Raw genomic sequence first — 20358 nt, forward strand, 5'->3', positions numbered from 1 at the left:
TCAGATGATCCAATTAAAAAAAAATATTTTGTTTTTTGTAACAGACCTCGCTACGCTCGGCTTTCTAAGGGATGAAATTTTTATATCCTTGGACTAATAATACTATGTTTGACTTACACTAGTACTAGCACCCTAAAATAAAGGATGCCTATCCACTCAATTGCTGGTTTGCAACCGTTAATAGTGTCGATTTGCAACCCCAAATAGACGTCAGTGAAACGTCCATTTTTAACCGCCGCCCAAATCTCTCTTCTCTTTTCTCTCGGTTCTGTGACTAAAACGGTACATCCTGATAGTGACCCCAAAAAGACGACAGTAAAACGTCGTATTTGTGACCAAAAAGGTACGTCCTGGTAGTGACCCAAAATAGACGTTAGCGAAACGCCATGTTTCTAACCAAACAGGTACGTCCTGATAGTGACCCCAATTAGACGTTAGTGAAACGTCAACTTTGTGACTAAAATGGTACGTCCTGATAGTGACCGCAAATAGACGTCAGTAAAACGTCGTATTTATGACCAAAAAGGTACGTCCTGATAGTGACCCAAAGAGACGTCAGTAAAACGGCGTATTTGTGACCAAAAAGTCACGTCCTGATAGTGACCCCAAAGAGACGTCAGTAAAACGTCATATTTGTGACCAAAAAGGTACGTCCTGATAGTGACCCCAATTAGACGTCAGTAGAACGTCGTATTAGTGACCAAAAAGGTACGTCCTGATAGTGACCCCAATGAGACGTCAGTAAAACGTCGTATTTGTGACCAAAAAGGCACGTCCTGATAGTGACCCCAAAGAGACGTCAGTAAAACGTCATATTTGTGACCAAAAAGGTACGTCCTGATAGTGACCCCAATTAGACGTCAGTAGAACGTCGTATTAGTGACCAAAAAGGTACGTCCTGATAGTGACCCCAATGAGACGTCAGTAAAACGTCGTATTTGTGACCAAAAAGGTACGTACTGATAGTGACCCCAATTAGACGTCAGTAGAACGTCAACTTTGTGACTAAAATGGAACGTCCTAATAGTGACCTTAATAAGACGTCAGTAGAACGTCGTTTTTGTGACCAAAAAGGTACGTCCTGATAATGACCCCAAACAGACGTCAGTAAAACGTCGTATTTGTGACCAAAAAGGTACGTCCTACAACAAAATCAACTACCTACAGAAAATTGATAAATTAGAATCAGCCATAGACTTATATAAATGCTAATCAGATATTTTCCAATAATAAATTTTTAGCTAATCGAGTTGTTGTTTAAAAGCGGCGCCGAATCTTCTGACTCTGACTTTTCACTGTCACTCGTCACTGCAAAAATAAAAATACTATAAAAGGAAATGTACACAAAACTATTATTGGTTAGTAAGCTCATGCAATAGAAAGTTAATATTCATGCAAAAAGGCAACTATCTACAATAAAGACCTAACTAAGAGATATATATATATTGTTATACTTAGTTACAGTTATATATATGAAGTACTTTCCGTGTTAAATTACTGTTTGTAGGTAAAAAGCGTTAGCGTAAATACGGAAAAATGAAAGGTATGTACACCTAGGACATACTACATTACTTATACATGAATGTACTTTGTAACATTATATCTTATATTTTAATGGCCAAAAACTGTTCAAAACCGGGAGAAATGGAAAAGCGGTGGGGAGACCTTTGCTCAGTGGTACAGTCATCGGCAATAACAGCGTACAAAAAGAAAGCTGCATAAATATCAGACACTTAAATATGGTTATTGAAATAAGATGGTTTCAGGTATTTTTGCGTCCTTTCTTTAGTGCGATGTAATCGCCGGTGACTATAGGACATAAGCTCAATGATACCCATACTTATGGTTTCAAAAGCTTTTTCTAGCAATGGGATATTAAAGGCACTTAAAAACTAAATGTATATTACGTTCCCAGCTTAGATAGCTGTTTGGGCAGTGACTAACAGTACAAAACACAACACGAAGTGCAAAGCGACAACGCCACTGACCTTGCCCGTCGAGTAGTCAACAATCCAAGTGGGTCGTGCTGTTTCACTACTATTTTAGTTTTTACATTAAAGCATACAAATAGGTGTTTGCTTAGCTGTGGCTACTGTTATAAACATATTTAACTGATATATCGTAAAGTTATGGATAGTCATTGCTGGTTTTCATACTTTTCCGCTTAGTGGGTTTGTGAACATTAACTAGACACATACACATAAGTGAAATAATGGTTATAGCATAATGGTGTAGTGAAATAGAGGACTACAATGAAACAAGACTTCGAAATGTACATTTGCTTATATTTCACATAAAAAACACGTCATATGATACAGCCAGCTCTGACATTACACAATATATAACATATGTATATACAGTTTGCGCTTCCTAGCCTACCAGAACAAACTTGAGCGACCCTGCCTACGCGCCAGGGGATCACCTCTGTACACAACTTAGCCCTAAATGTCTTGGCCGGACAGAAGACATGTCAGTTACAGTAACAATACTTTTAAAAAGAAATAACCAATAGAACCCTAACAGTGTGATTCTACTTAAAATTCTTACAACAAAAAGCAATAGCCTGTGCAGTGCTATTGCAACAACTGGCAACACAACTTGATACATTAATGCTTCTTTATCCAAGTAAAATAGACTTGACCAACGATTTTTAAGTAACCACTAACCACGAAATTAAATATTGTAAGACTAGACAGAGGATGGACTGAAGACATCGCAAGCTCAAGACATACATTAATGCTAGCCTTGATAAAATAGCGCTATGCATATTATTATAGAAGTTAGAATAAACACTTATAAAAGCAAAATATGTTTAAAGATGTAAAATATAAAAAATAACGTAATAGTGTGGCATTCCTAAAGTAAAATGCTAGGGTCAATTTCATAATTTAAATGAAAGTTTTGCTTCTATGCGTGTCTATTACGCGGGATGCAGCCAACACCACAGTGTCTTAAAGATTTAATTAGAAGATAGAAGAGCAGAAAGATATTCGCGTCCTCATTATATTACCAGGTTCGCTGAGACTATAGAATTAACCATAGTTGCGTGGGGTCAAACAGACACCCTTACAGCGCAGTAGTGAACCTTTTGGAAACAAATGCGAACGCGAACAATAAAGTTAGTTTAGCAACTTACGGTCTAGGATTAGATCATTTACAGGCATTTCGCTAGGTCACTCGTGTGAAATTGTAATTAATTAGTAACACTCTACAACGAGGCTCCACCTATTTAAATATCTTATAATAGGGGTTTATTACATTTAGGGCCGGTTTTTCAGTCGCCAGATAAATATATCTACCAGATAAAGTTATCACTATCCTTTTCATCACACATATAAATGACAATGACAGCCAACATTTATCTGACAGATATTATATATCTGGCGATTGAAAAACCAGCCCTTAGCGTCTAACTAGCCAAGTTACTACATAAAATTAGCTTGCATATATGATCCAATTTTAAAGTATCTTCTTTAAGGTAGCTGTATACCTAAGTTGTCTATAACATGTGGCATTTTACCAACAGCACACGCACTTACTGCTCAGAGCTTCCTATGAATATTTCGCAACAATTACTACCCCCTACCCGCAGGATATCTAAAACAATCGTATAACTAATATAGTCGCTCACTTAGGGTTGTAAATAGAAAAAAAACCAAATGTTTTTTTTCAGAATTGTGAAAAAAAACATGAAAAAAAACCGAATCGTAGATGAACAAATAATACGACAATAACGGTTTTTCGTGAGTTGTAACGTCAATAACAATAACGCTCAATTACTTCATCAAACGTTAATTGGGGAATTCCCGATGCTGCGTTACAACACAGTCAAACTACAGATTTCGTAAATGTTACTTTTATAAGACCAGAAATATTCCTTGATTAAATTCGCGAAAAAACTATTTTAACTACTTTGCAAATTTTGATCTACTTTGCATACTCCAGAAAAAAAACTATTTTTTTGCAAATCACTATTTTACAACACAGTCAATACTTCTCAGAATATTCCTCGCGACTATTTTCTTTGTATCTCTTTGCGGGGAAAAATATTTAAATTATTTTACATCAATATACATTTTCCTTCACTATGAAGACTAAGGCTAACATCGTCACATAAAGAAATCACTGATAACGCTCTCTACGTTTAATAAAATAGGATATATTTACAGTTAATTATACGAAAACAACAATGTAAACATCAACCCACGCTGGTTCGGCTCGTAGCAAAAATATTTGGACATTTTGATTCATCGGCTATCTAATGTATGATAATTGATAAGTATATAAGGTCCTAATTTATTAGTTGCAGATATTTTAACACATGATACTTTACATTAAAATAATTAACTTTAAATATAAATTAAGAAATCTTTTCATGTAACTTTTTTGATTTCATTTTCCTAACAAAAAAATTAATTATAATTTCGTCTAAAAAAAATCATCATGTGCATTATCACATGTCACAATAACACTGTCTGTCATGTCAACAATTGTTTGTTGTAAATGTCGTAAAGGTTCGGCGGGAAAACTGCACATGTCATTGAAGTGGCCAGTTACAGTTAAGTGGTACGTAAAAGAGGTACTAGAATCTGTTCAATGAGTTTTCATTTAATAATCACATAAACAGGGTGTTTTTACGTAGCAAATTTGTATTTCCGTTTTCTCCAAAAAAACATCGTAAAAGCTATAATGTTTCACGGTTTAATATACTCCAGAGACCGAGTACTATCAGCTGTAAAAATATCTGCATCTAATAAATTAGGACCTTATATAGGGTTCGGTCTTCCGATCTATTGTGTTTATATCAGTGGACATATACCACTCAGAGAGCATTTGTGCGAGGTAGTTCACTGAGTTGCTAGGACATGTATATAGAATAAATAATAATTAATAACGTAAGATTTTTTTGTGCAATGAGATGTCATGAATGTGAAGGGGATATTTAAACTACTCCTGTATTGTCCTAAGTTCGCCATTAACATCCGGTCTAAACATACGAAGTTACACGATAGCTCTTTATTTATAGCTAGTTATTGCTATAGATTTGTGCATACATTGAAACGTTCTGTCCGTAACGATAATGGTCTGGCTTATGAGCGAAAACTTACTAGTTTTAGATACTAAGTATTATATTAGACACCAATATTGGGGTAACATGACTGTACACTAGGATAGGATTCAGAGACCAGTGGTCAGACAAAATGACAGAATGACACTAATAAAATACGTAAAACTTTATCAACACACCAATCTAACGACGGCTGATTAATAAATAAGAAAATGATATAATTTTCACTCAATGTATTTTTGCCTGGCTACGTCTTAATTGTTTTTTTCCTACCTTAGTTACAGGTAGGAAAATGCAATCTTCAAACTAACAAATTTACTAGTGTTAGTCAACTAAGACATCATTTTCTAAGCACTGATAGGACGCTTGAATTGATATCCATAATGGTTTTATTTTTGATACACGCTTATGACATAATCGAATGCATATAATCCGTCTACTTAACTGTGCATCACTTGTAAGTGACACAAATTACCCTACAAACATAATTTCATAGGAATTTGACGTTTATATTGACAATTTACATATTGTTACTACAAGCTTGGCTTGGTCTGTCTGAAATGTTATTTACTGTAGTTAGTATTTGTAATGTCATAATTTATATTAAATGATCGCACCGCTGCGTTTTTACAATAGCTACCTGAGACCGATACCAAAGATTACTAATTGTATAAGATGCGTTTTAACCGACGGGATAAACCGCATCGCTAGCCGCTGCGGCGTGCGGCTTTGTTCAACGTCGAAGTCATAGGTACTACTATTTATGGGTTCGTTTTAGTTTAGGTTTGGAGATTGATGTTATAAATGTTACTTGAAGTTATGATACAGATTTGTGCAATAACGGACAGTGAGTGAGTGGATAAGAGTATGGATATAAATGGGCCTGCCTGACCTATGCCCAGAATTTTTCAGATGAATATTTTTAAAGTGATATTTTTGCCTCGATATACATAACGCTTTCAAAACCGGTTTAAATGAAAATTTAAAGTATTAACTAGAAAAAACGATTTAAAATTTGGCATCCGAGCTTCGTTCAGTTATTATTTATTTAATTACCGCACACCACAGCGAGTAGCACAAGACTAGAGCTCGGACCTTTTTCGAGAACGTTCTACCGCTCTAATGTTCCCCATAGCCTCCTGAGACCCCGCATCGATGTACATATTTAAAAATCTATTTGGATTTTTTGATAGTGTTCTAAATTCAAAACCAAAACAATCGCTACCGGGTCTCAGGAGGGTTAGGCGGCGGAGAACGTTCCCGACGGCCCGACTACTGACACGGAAGGAGCGTAGAGTGCGTGCGCTAGTGTTGTGTTCTCTTACGCGCGGACACGCGGCGGGCCGTACCGTTAGCGGGCGCGGGCGCGGCGGCGGGGGCGCGGGCGCGGGCGGGTAGGGGATGCGGAACAGCGCGATCTTGAGGTGCGCGCAGATCTCCATGCACACCTGCCCGCAGTACCGGACCAGGTCCACGCACACCCATATCTGGAAATGTCGGTTCGGTTATGCTTCAGTTCTTTACTCTTCTTTAAGTTTTTTAAAAGTTTCTTTAAGTTTTTAGATAACACCGAACGAAAAGTAAAAATGTATCGGATTCAGAACAGCTGACGTCACACAATATGGCGTCGTAACGTTACACATTATTAGTAGCTATAACCTTGAATAAATATTCATAGCTAAGATTGTACTAGAACCAGGGGCGGCTCACTCCGCGATTTTTTCGCCGAGCTACAAGTACATGCCGGCGGCCGCGAATTCGCGGCCCATTCAGTGGTGACAACCTTAGCGCCGCGCATTAGAATTCAATGTCGGCTGCTCGCGTGCGGTCCGTTTGTTAATGTAGGTAAGAATTTAGAATGGCGGCATTTTGTGAACATCAAAGGAGTGAGCCTTCTGTACTTGTACTATTATATATTCTGTGCTAGAACTTTCAAACACTCGAATTAACATATAACGGATCTCACATAAACTCGCGTCAGTCCGCCAACATGTGCGACTCCAGGCAGGCAAGCATTTGTAAGTGCGATAGGGACGGCCAGATGTTTTATCATTTATCGCGCGACCATACTTGCCTGCCTGGTCTACCTGGTTTACTCCTTGTTATGGGGCAAAAACGTTCCTTGTCATACTGCACGATGTGTGATATTGGCTTTTTGGCAGTAAAAGGGCAAAGGGTCGACTTACTGTGCAGAGCCACAGCACGTAATACTCGGGGATGGCGTTGTTGAAGTACTGGTTCAGGAATAGCATGGCCGGGCCTAGCAGCGACCAGTCGTATAAGTCCATCTCGCTCTTCGTCATATGCGCCACCTGCGATACAAGACAGATTAGCTCACAATTCTAGACCTCCACAAATCATAAATATTCAAGTCTCATGTAAAGTTTTTTTTTTGTAATCTATCGCTTGCTTCGCCAACTTATAAATGTAACAATTAAGTATTTCAGCTGAATCGAAATTAGAAGACATAAACCGGCTCAAATAAATAACTTGTAAAACACTCACCACCAATCTGTTGGTGACCTTAGCGGCCACCATTCCAAAGGCGAGTATGTACAGCGCCGGATGGTTCTCATACACATGAGACTCGGATTTCTGGAAGATGATGAAGGCCGGGACCACCACCAGCGAGAACGGGATCACTGGCGACAGGATGCTCGTGCCCTGAGGGTGTGGCAGAGGTGTACCATGGCCTTTGGAGGGGGGCATAACTGCGTTTTCACATTATCCGATCCGATATCGGATGTCGGACCGATATCCTATGTATTTACGCCGCCATGTTTGATTTTATCCTTTGAAATTCTTCCTACATCCGATATCGGATCGGATAATGTGAAAACGAACTAATACTGAGCTGATCGTCTTTTAAAGAGCTTGACCACTTTTTGTTTTCGGGAGACCGACCGAAGCGACGGTAGGACAAACGTTGGCTTATGTTATACTTAATACGAAGTCACTGTCTCATACATCGATGGCATCTATCGGCTTTGATGCTTGGAAAGGATTGGCAGCGATTTAATTAGTTACATTCCATCATTATCCTTGCTTCCTTGTTTAGTATTGTTGTATTTTATCAAGGTGTGCAATAAAGAGTATTTGTATTGTATTGTGTTATTAGCTCAGCGTAGCAAAAAATAATAACGCAATGTCAGTATCGCCGATCAGCCAAGGCTTGCACTACGATAATGTTATACCATACTTTATAATAACATAGTCTAAGGTACAGGTACTATTTGCTTTTGTAAAAGATTCATCAGCTTCAATATTATTTCAAATTCAAATCAGGACTAAGACATTCAAGAATAAACTAAAAACTGACAGTAACTTTAAAATCAGGGGACAATAAAAAAAAACTTATAACTAATCAAACCATGCATTACTAACCCTTGACCACTGATGTACTATGCATTGGTATATCGTGAAACTTGTTACAATGTTGGTTGAAATTCATATAAAAATGTTAGCGTAAGAATACGTCAGTGGTTAAGGGGTAGTCAAAATCATGCGATTAACAGCAATGGCGACGGCGGATGAGAAAGCAAGACAACTGTTATTGACGTCTAAAATACATACTCCTAAACTCTAAGAACCATGGCTATATATATATTCTAAGACTATGATATCTACACTAATAATACTCTAAGAAATAACTTGAACGAATTCCTGAATATGTTCTTAAATATTTTCGGGATTTACCAAATAACTTTTCGAGTAGTTCAGAACCACAAAATCGAAACGAAACAAATCGGAAATTAAAAAGGTTTTGTAAATTTTGTTGGTATTTAAGAATCATTTAATTAAAATTTAAGAGGAATTTTATTTAAAAATATTATTTAACCTTAAAAACAATAATCATAAAGATGATTTCATTATTTGCATTAAACAATGGTAGCGCCCTTTCAAACGGTTCAAATAATATAACCATGGATCCTAACCAAAAAACCAGCAGGAGTAGCAAAAATTATGAAAAAACTCGTGCCTTGAACGTACATTCAATTTAATTTATATTTACGCATATTGACAGTACTTATAGCTTTTTGACATTAGATCATTCGGAATAAGCATTAAATTAAATGAATTCTTCACGGCACGATTTTTATCTCTTTATTTTAGCAGACCTCTCCAACCTCGGCCCCCAACGAAGCCTCCAACCCGGCCTGACACACATGAACACAGCACAAACTACAAGTAGCCTCGATCTTCACGCGGTTACGGAGACGAGCCAATAATTCGGACTGGTAGTCTTCATACATAGTTGTATCCATTATTAATGTAGATGGCATCACTTTCGTATTTTGGCTATATATTAAAAAAGTTTCAATGATTATGTTGCAGACGTTTGTCACAGTGGCATTCAAAATACTTAGGGTTAAGACTCACTGAGTCAAAACTGCTTAGTTTTAATTTTATCAATCTCACCATGCTAGGTGCTAAACACCAGAAGTTGAAAACGCGTAGATAACTACTGATGTATAACATAATATAAGTAATATTACACTCCGGTCGAACGGATACTGTTTACTTTTATTTGATCAAAATTGTTTGTGTTACAATAAGAGTATAATTTATGAGAATTTGACTAAAAATGAATGAAAGTATAGTCCATTTCAAATACGAAGGCCCGATGGCACTCGAAACTTAACAATAGGGCTCATAATGTTTGCCTTTTGTTATCTAATTGAGCCCACTTCAAATTGGCACGCGTCGGTGCAATCTTTTTGTCGGTGCAATCAGGTATCTTTTGTTATCACTAATCCTATTGTTAACGCTAATTGACACTCAGTGCCATCAACATTTGAAATGGACTTTTTTTTATAACTATTTACGAAGACCATCAGTTATAGCCACGCCATTCTTGTTTGAGCTTGGCTATGCTCTGTTGATGAGCGGGACACCAGGCATCAACAGGACACCAAATATAGTCGTCTACGGTCAGCGGCAAACTGTAGACAGCGTGACTAAGAGTCCAAGCCCGAATTATTCCTCGCACCCGGCGTTAGTAACAAACTGTGCGCTGTTATGATCGTGTTAACGGCACAAGGCGTAGTGATCAATCTTACTGCAACAGTGGAGCCGTTTTTCCCCACTCCGCCCCTCATAATGACTTTACAGTATCCCAGTATGAGGTAGAGAGACATTAGGACCACCGCGATATTGGAGGCGAGGCGCACGTCGAGCCCGAGCGGTAACTGCGCCATGCCATGACAGGAACAAAATATAACATGCGTTAGTTATTGGTCCTTCGTGTACTTAGCGCAGAATCGATACGTAACTCAGTATTGCTGCATTAGCACGGATGCGTTGAAGCAATTTTGTTGGCCGTTTTATTAAAGTATCTGCTCAGAATCCACTAGCTCTTCAGAACGCTACATTTTCATATAATTTTCAGTCCGTCCATTCCTTTACCATGTTTTTATTACGGCAACGGACATTTTTTTCGAGGATTAATAGACTAGAAAATTTTCAAATTCATAAAAGTAATGTATACTATAAATAAAATGGCCAAGAAGCTGGCAGTACTGATATATGCATCGATTCCTTACTGCCGTTCGAAAGGACCTTAGATTGCCGTCGGTACAATGTGCTGTCTTCACTCATTGCTTGGTTAAGCCCATTTTTAATGGAGGTAAATGATAAAAATAATGATGATGATGTTTCTCTCCAGCCAATACTTCTAAGTGCCGTTATCGAGAAAAGTAAATTATAGGATCTGACTTATAATCTTTATATTTCATGCATAATTATTGTCACAAAACTGACAATGTGTTTATTTTCTTTGTTAATTACCCTAATTTTGGGTCCCAAATTCTGAAAATGCCCAGTAACTAACCAATAGCTTGATCACGGCAAGGTTTAAGCGAACATTTTACCCCGATGGATGTTGTACAGCTTGTCATAGGGAAGGGTTTATTCTGCCACCGGGAAAGGGTGATTCTGTATGCTAATTTTGTGTAGTCGCTTTAGCATTTGTGGATTATAAAGGAAACAATACAAGGAGGAAAGTATTTTTTATTTACTTTCTAGAAAACTATATTACTTTTGCTGATTTTTTTTTACTCATATCACGTTTTAATCAGCCTTAATAGGACAATAGAACGGCTTACAGCAGCTTAAATCCGTTTAATGTCTTTACAAAAAAAAAAAAAACATTTCGTTCAGTTTAATTCATAAGACGTTGAAAAGCCCAGTTTTTGTTCATAAAATATTGTAAACAATCAACTATTTGTATCGTTTAAAATTCTCTCAATAACAATCGCGGTCATCACACGTCACCTATAGATTTTTTTTATCCAAAAAGAACTCCATACTTCAAAATTGAGACCACTTGTATTGTTTCCTTCACACCCGCTGTATAGCCTAGACCCCACACCCTCACGGCCCGGCCACGACATTGGTCTAAGCGCGACAGCGGTGAGCGGCGGCCATACATTGGAGCGAGACACAGATGGGACGCACGTTTCATTCGCACGTATGGCTGCCGCTCACCGCTGTCGCGCTTAGACCAATGTCGTGGCCGTCAGCCTTCTCCTCCCCCCTTACAGCGACAGTGGATCCGTTTTTCCCCGCGCCCCTCACGCGGAAGGTGGCGCCGAAGCGCAGCACAATGTTGAGCTGCGCGGCGAAACACGCGCTTGTCACCACCAAGGCGCATGGCACGGATGTGTATGGGATCTGCGTCCAATCACAAGGTTATACGTCATCTTATACTTCTGCTGCTATTGGTCAAATAATCAACTTTTGTAAAGAATGAAAGCTAGCACGCACGGCCTACTGAAATGACTTTCCAATCTAAAATATATATTTTGTTATTGCCTACCATTGGTAGCTAATCCTATGACGACAGATCACTTGAATGATATAAATAATACATCAGCTATAAATTTCTGTAAAACAATGCACATCTTTTTCAAATAGTTCACCAATTAAAATGAAACCACATGATAAGTGCAAATGCAAAGTGATTGATATCCGTGTATCGTTAGCAACCCCCCAGTCACTTATTCAATGCTGTTAAATCGTTGTCAGTATCATAATTATGTTAGGTACATACTATATTTTAACAGCAACATGTTACCATGTGCTGGGTAGTACGGTCAAGGAATTTTATGGACTTATTTCGTATCATGTGGTCCTTATATTTCCTACCGACGTTTCAAGTATAGTGTTGTCAGAGATGTTCACGCCCCGCCACTGGTACTCAGACAACGATATATATAATATATAAATACTTATATACATAGAAGAACATCCATGACTCAGGAACATATATCTGTGCTCATCACACAAATGAATGCCCTTACCGGGATTCGAACCCGGGACCGCGGCGCAGCAGGCAGGGTCACTACCGACTGCGCCAGACCGGTCGCCCTGATAGCTGGGGAGTTTATTGAAAAACCTTAAATTTTTTGACCAAAGCATGAAACTTGGCACAGTTGTTCCTTATATCAAAATAAGCCGATTAAGATCGGGAGCCTTCGGGAGCCTCCCCCCTGGGGCCCGGGAGGGGGGGTCAAAGTTCCGCTTCACCCGGCTTGGTTTGAAAAATTCTAACTTACCCCGTTTAGTTAATAGGTCATGTTTGGTATCGTTTTCGAGTAAATCAATAACGTAGAATTCGTTTTCAGTACTAAAATTATCATTTAATGGTAAATAAAATAAAAAAAAATTAAAAAATTTGAAATTTTCATCCATGATTTACAAATTCAAGTCATCATAAATGACAAACTGTTTGCTTTTTCTATAAATAAAAAATATGACATGATAGCCTATTTAATATAGATTATAAAAAATATAACTTTTATCCACCTTTACTAACGTTAAGTTCCACAAAAAAATTACTTTAAGACGCGCGGCGTCGGTACGCCGCGAGCGTAATTTTAAAATGCCTTTATTTTAGAAACTCTATTAGACCCCGTTTAGCTATTAGGTCATGTTTGATATCGTTTTCGAGTAAATCAATAACGTAGAATTCATTTTTGGTACTAAAATTATAATTTAATGGTAAGTAAAATTAAAAAAATTAAAAAATTTGAAATTTTCATCCATGATTTACAAATTCAAGTCATCATAAATGACAAACTGTTTGCTTTTTCTATAAATAAAAAATATGATAAGAAAGCCTATTTAATATAGATTATAAAAAATATAACTTTTATTCACCTTCACAAACGTTAAGTTCCACTAAAAAATTACTTTGAGACGCGCGGCGTCGTCCTAATATGACAAGTTGCAAAGAGACTTCCGCTTGTAACTTATATTTCCTACCGACGTTTCAAGTATATGACTATGATGAGACAACGACGAACGTTTTAATGTCCCTATACGCGAATAAATCCTGTTTTATATACTAAATAATAATGAGACACGAAATGATACAGAAATAAAATTACTTGACCGTACCACATGAGTCGCTATTTTAATAAAGAAATGCATTTTTTTTTTCACTGAAATTTCAATGAGTGAAGACCCACAAGAAAGGTTCTGATCAAAACAGCGACGCGTACTTATTAGGGATATAAGTAAATAACGAACACATGACATTTGAGTACCAAAACCTACAAATAACGAGTACTTAGGCATGCCGCTACTTTGACACGTGACAAAATATATATAACATATGAAATTAGTCTAGAAATCTAGTTCTTTTCGGTGAAACAATCCGTCAGGTACACAATCAAATACATTAACGAGTATTGGATAGTCAAGGTTTCCTGACAAAGTAGATTTTATTGAAATAGTAAATTTAGCTGCCAGCTGGCGATTTGCAGAAATAGAAGGAAGGATTTAATTAAGAAAAAAAGTTGTCACGTTTCAAAACATACTTCCATTCAAAAGAAAAAGGCTATGAAAAAATGCGCTACTTTTCTTTCAAATAAAATGTACAGGCCAGCCTGCCATAGTGAAAATTCAAATTGTTTGTGACTACTTATTGATCCTCTTTATTTCATTTTAAATATTAAAATAGGATATATTTCAACATTTGAATTTTCTCTCAAAGTATTTTTACCAGCTCATGTTACAAATAAAAATAACAGGAGCGCTAATAAACCAACTGTTGGACAAAATGAACGGGACATGCTATTAAAAAAACCCACATGATAAGAAGCGATGAACTAGTATCTTAATTGACAAATAAAATAAGCGATTCCTAAGATGCCGGTTACACACGAAAAGTATCAAAAACATGAATAAAAATAACAGAAAAAATTACAATCATAAAAGAAAACTAAGATTATCATTAAACTTGAAATATTTCGTGTGCAAGCGTCATTTTTACATACTAAAGTAGCTAACCTACCTACCAATTAAATATATTTACTCTAAAGTAATTAAGTAGTACGAAAGTATAGATTAAGCCCAGGGCATTCACGACCTTATGGACTAAAGGCGCGGGAGATACATGACGTTTATAATCTCACGTCTCTAAGCGAGTCCAATCGTCTGCATGTCAGTCCATTAGTGAGTCCGTCTAAAATCTAAAGCATTCGACTGCTGTCCAGTATTTTCGTCAAAGTTTTCGATGACCGTTTCTTAGTTCTTTTGTACTAGAATCCACTCCTCCTCGGTAAGTTCCAAAATTACGTCAGTCACGGTGGTTCCCAGTCAGTCTGTCAGTTAGTTCGTAATTGAATTCATCCATTCGCATTAGTCCGTTTTCTGTAAGATTATACAAAATACAAAATACAAAATCATTTATTCAGCAAATAGGCCACGGGGGCACTTTTACATGTCAACATTACAGAGTATTCATTAAAGTTAAACAAATGAAATTAATAGAAATATTAACTAAAAATATTAATCATAAGCAAAGTAGCTATACACTGATATAGAATTAGAGATGTATAAAGTCTCTAAATGTCATATTATTACTAACTATAATCAATACATAAAGAAAGTGCAAACAGATACAAAGATAAAAGAAATCTATAATACTTCAATAGTTGTAAAAGACTGAATATTACAAGTAAAAATATTATACTTAATCAAATTCTTAATCAAAATAAATACTTAATCAAAAATTGATTGTTTTGAACTTCCTGGTAACTTTTGGTATGTTTAAGTTATGCCAACATGAGCATTCTTATTAGTCCGTCTTTTTAGTTCCTACATCAGTATGAGTCCGTCGACCTGGGAGGATTACGGACTACAGTCACGTCAACTGACAGGAGTGAGACGTTACGTCAGTTTCAGTATAGTCAAGTGCGTTAGGTCAGGTATCTCCCCGCGTGTAGTAGTCTGCAGTAGACAGTATGCTCACAGCGACGGTGGAGCCGTTCTTGCCGACGCCGCCGCGCAGGATGGCTTGCGCGAGGGCGTAGAGCGTGAGCGCGCAGCCCGCGACCGCGCACACCGCCAGGCTGTAGCGCAACTCCACGCTGTAGCCCACCTGCCCCACACTCCACACCGTCACACCACAGCCAAACACAAGTGTTTGGGGTCACACGCACCAAGTCTTAAGGTCCGTTACACCGATAGAGATCAGTCGTCAGTTAACAATTCTGTACTAGTTGTACTTTTTGCACTGGGCTAGCGTGAGCACTATAGCCTGAGCCCACTCACGTGTCATGAGAGGCTTTTTTTACGGAGTGGGAATGCAGTTACGCACGATTTGTGGAACTCGCCATTTCTTTCCCCTCACCTGTGCCCAGCAGTGCGACGAATAGAGGCTCCATTATCTATTTAGTTATAGGTATGTACTTCTGTATATAACCAAATTTTAATGAATTGTGAAGTTATGCACTTATTGTGACGCGAAAAGATACTATTAAAGTTGCCATACGTTTACGATACCTATCGTTTATACACATACAAGGTTTTAAGGAATAGATGGTGCGTTCCTGGAATATCTGACAGAGGCAGCTAAGACGCCTAAGACCTGATGCGTGAACAGCGGCATTGAACCTTATTCATATACTGTCTTATTTCAGAATCGTTTTAAAAGTTTTTATGAGAAAGTATACATAAAAACTCTTTTGATACAGTAATCTAGTACATATTTTTAAAGGAATTAGTACAAAAATGGAAAACGGACAATAGACTACCCGTTCAGAAATTAGACCCATATACCACAATGCAAACGGTTTTATGAATTCCATACGGTACTTATCCCTTTGAAACTCGTAAACAAACATAGCAATTTATTTAATTGTGTTACGTAAAAAATTAAGTAGCTTAGGCAAGCTAATTGAAATACATAAATACACCTTCCTAACTCATAAAACAGTTCCTTTTCTGCTGTCAGTTAACATTACTGTACAAATACACATATATGTACATTTAAGATATCTTTACTAACAGTAATCAATGCTTAGTTGAACTGAGTCCTAACCAACATCCTAAACTTAATATTAACTGATTTCATGTGGGTGTTTTTAAACTAACCCTATTTTGGATGTTTATTACAAATTATCATTTTCGAAACCACACTATGTTACTCGATATTACATGTGATTTTGTTTTTTTAGAAACAAAAACAAGGACATACCGAAAACTTTTATAGTTAAAGTATGTGAGGTCGCACAGTGGAACGACTTCATACTAAAGACGTTACATTCACTTATGATACTAAGTAAATATGCTCACTGGTGAAATGTGTATGATTTTTCATGATAAGATATAATGAAATGTCAGGTTTGGCTTAACAATGGTTAATTATTGCATTGCAATGATGTTAAAAATGAATTCTAAACTCGACTTTACAGTTGGACTTTCTGAAGCGTTATGTTTGTGAGCTTAGTTGCGAAGTATTAGTAATGTTATTTATGTATGTTTCTAATCCGATACAGTATTTTACTATTTTATTACGTATTGCAATGATTATAAATCGAAGAAAGTAAGTATTTTACACATGAGATATAGTTCAAAAAGGTGTCCGCTCGTAACCTATTTTTAAAGATTTAGAAAAAAACGCCACCGTTTCCCCGGGTAGTGATATATATATTCTGAAAGCTTAACTTTTTCTCTTTACTTCACGGTAAATTTTAACAGCCGCATATAACCACCTTTAAAAATAAAATACGAAAACATACTCGATTTACTAACGCCTTAAGCTATGGCTGTAGTAACAATACAACGGTTCGCAATTGTACAAATAGTAAGGATATTATTATTTTGGCACCGCCTGTCAATCATTATCGCTGTCGTACAATGTAATAGTTATATATAACTATTATTTCAAAATGAAGTGGCGTTGTATAACAACAAATAGGTATTTGTACAATTTGATAAAATACATTATTTTAAGAAAACGTCAGGTGGTTATAGATAAATTATTAGATTCACATTTTCAAGATGTACCTCCTACCCTGTAACCGTAATTACCCGCTTCAACTTCATTATAATATCTAAATCAATACTAATATTATAAATGCGAAAGTAAGTGTTCTTATTTGCGTGCCTATAATTACCTAACCCTTTCATTACTAAACTAAATAGTTTGCGGATATTTGGCACATATAAATTTAAAGCCTGGGTTAACCCCAGGAAATGGAAACCTGTTTATAATATCTAAATGAATGTTTAGAGTCTGTTCGGAAAGAGAAGAGTCGTAGAATTTATAGGTCACCATACATTTCACGAGTCTTCTCTTTCCGAACAGACTCTATCATAGCTTTTACATTTTACGCCTGAGAAAAGTGATGAGCAAAATGACAAGACTGTAATTTAAACTATCGTCATTGTCATCGTCAGGCGCACGATATTTGCTCCTTCGACGTGTTTGATTTGAAAGAATGTCTAAAATTTATTAATGTGTAGTACACCAATAAAGTGATAAAAAATATTTTTACTAAGTTTTTTAAAATAGTGTTAAAGAAAACATTTGTTTCTTATTTTTTTTTTATAATATCCAGATATTATACTTATTTAATACAGACATTTTTCTCTCGACAATCTATTAAGGATTGTGCTCTCCAATTTTGGTAGCTTAAGGTTAACACAATAAGAAGTTACAGTCAAATTACTAACACAAGGTACTCATGTCAGGCTAAAAGTATGGAGTCGTTCTACTGTGGGTCGTCAGTACCTGCCTTTTGATGTCCAAATTTTATTCCTAAAAAATGTGCCAGATGTAACATTACCAACTTACCATTTATTATTATGTAGGTAATTTTATACAAAATTCTGTATTTAGCAAATATGAATCGTTACTGTTACCAAAAATTCAGAAATTGTTAAATAAAAATTTATTGTAGTAAATGTAATAAACATGTATTTTTTTGTTAAAATAAGTAAGGTTACATCCAGCAACAATACAAATTAGACACAGTATAAACACATTCAGACATCTCAACTCATTTGGGTGACAAGTGAAACAGACACGGTGCGTGAGAATGTGACACAAAAGAATCAAATAAGTATTTCTCATGTGTTCATAAAGTGCTAAGACAACTGTGATTTGTGATCTGACAAATCTAATTCTGTTGCAACATATGTATAGATTTGGCAATTATTCGTAATGAATTTTTAATTAATTATATCTTTCAAACTTTCTATTGGCCTAACAATAAACTCAGCGAGTCATGTTACAAGCGAGTTTTTCTAAATACTTGTAAAAAAAATTATGTGAAAGTAAAATTTTACGTTCTCATTAAGTACCAAAGTATTACATTCAAATTGTTCACACTCTCATGAATTATGAAAGATTTTGTGATTGTACATGACCCGCTGGTCCCTACCAACACTCAAGGACGGGTGTAGCCCAAGGACCACGGATAGCTAGACGCTGACCCGACCACCATACATTCGTTAGGATAGGGCCACTTACAGCGTCACATCGTACCCTACGACATAATGTTTACCTTAGACAAAATACGGCTGTGGTCTTCAACGCGGCAACGTTGGCGTTGCGTATAGCACACCTTCGGCCACTTGGTCGCTATCACATTAAATTTGACGAATTCTTCGCTTTGAGCGGGCAACTAAATCGCTAAAATACTCTTGGTCTTTGCCACACGACAAAATTAGCGTCGCATATTTAATAAGATAGATACCCTATCCTAATATATGGCGATCAGCGTCAACGTCGAAGCTTTACGGCGTAAGGGTAAGGGCGGTTAAGGGGTTGGAAGCAGTGATGTCATTACCTGTGTGGCCCAGAATCGCGCGCCGAGCGTGGCGGACACGAGGTGTATGGCGATGATGGAGTACTGAGCCTCCGTCACGTCCACGCGGCCCATACGCAGCGTGCCCGTCACGTACGCCTGCCAGTGCGCGCAGTAAAACAGCGTCATGGCGCAGAAACACTGGAACACAGAAGACACTAGTTATTCAAAGGGTTGACAGTAACATGCGCCAGTATTGGCGGGAAATTCCAAAGATATACGGTGAGAGTAATCGAGATTGCATGTTCTTTTTAAAAAAATTTTTTTTTGTTTATTCTCAAAATAAACCCTTTTTAACAATATCAAATCTTCTGCCAAACTGCAGGACAGTTTGTTGGCAGAATTTAGACTTCTGACCTGTCTTGGTACCTATAACAGCGTCGAATTCAGATTTTGATGACTCGTATTGTGATTTATTTATGTCATAATAAATGTAACAACAATATCTTAAACCTCAAACTTCTTTTATAAATATACTACAAAGGCAAGGTTGTTTTATGCAATAAAAGCATGCGTTCCATAGATAGTAAGAAAAATACCAATGCTAGTGTAAAACAAAAATATTAGTGTAAGTTAGTATAAGTTACTTTTAAGAATTGCCATGCCCTTACGGGGCTCATGTATGAAACTTTTATTGTATAAGACCCAATGTACCACATGAAAGCAAATAAATTACTTGATTACTTTATCACTACGTTTAGTGCCTAAACAGTAAATATGTGCATCAAAAACATCGCATCAATCACATGCATTCCGTAAATAGTAAGAAAAATATCAATGCGTTTATCGCAACGTTTAGTGCCTAAACAGTAAATATGTGCATCAAAAACATCGCATCAATCACAGGCATTCCGTAAATAGTAAGAAAAATATCAATGCGTTTATCGCAACGTTTAGTGCCTAAACAGTAAATATGTGCATCAAAAACATCGCATCAATCACAGGCATTCCGTAAATAGTAAGAAAAATATCAATGCGTTTATCGCAACGTTTAGTGCCTAAACAGTAAATATGTGCATCAAAAACATCGCATCAATCACATGCATTCCGTAAATAGTAAGAAAAATATCAATGCGTTTATCGCTACGTTTAGTGCCTAAACATGTGCCTTAATCAAACGCATCGCATGCGTCTAGCCGAGCGCAAGTAGCGCATGAAAACTGCTCGCTTTAGAGATTTTTCAATTAC

General features: G+C 36.8%; 1 protein-coding gene across 6 annotated transcripts in view; it reads right to left on the bottom strand.

The window, feature by feature from the left end:
• Nucleotides 1–1169: 1169 nt before the first annotated feature.
• Nucleotides 1170–20358, bottom strand: part of LOC125228990 (cholinephosphotransferase 1) — a 31142-nt gene continuing 11953 nt past the window's right edge. The window contains exons 3-8 of one of the 6 annotated variants that reach the window (XM_048133750.1): nt 19153–19311; nt 11609–11740; nt 7574–7732; nt 7255–7380; nt 6394–6555; nt 1170–1308 (exon numbers count right to left, since the gene is read on the bottom strand). In XM_048133750.1, the coding sequence (XP_047989707.1) occupies nt 1306–1308; nt 6394–6555; nt 7255–7380; nt 7574–7732; nt 11609–11740; nt 19153–19311 (741 nt within the window). In that variant the 3' untranslated portion in view covers nt 1170–1305. Of the gene's footprint in view, nt 1309–4647; nt 6556–7254; nt 7381–7573; nt 7733–10128; nt 10258–11608; nt 11741–15326; nt 15456–19152; nt 19312–20358 lie in introns of those variants that run through there. The other 5 variants (XM_048133751.1, XM_048133752.1, XM_048133749.1 and 2 more) reach the window with 5 other exon arrangements.

The sequence above is a fragment of the Leguminivora glycinivorella genome, chromosome 8 (assembly GCF_023078275.1).
Source record: "Leguminivora glycinivorella isolate SPB_JAAS2020 chromosome 8, LegGlyc_1.1, whole genome shotgun sequence".
NCBI classification, from domain to species: domain Eukaryota; kingdom Metazoa; phylum Arthropoda; class Insecta; order Lepidoptera; family Tortricidae; genus Leguminivora; species Leguminivora glycinivorella.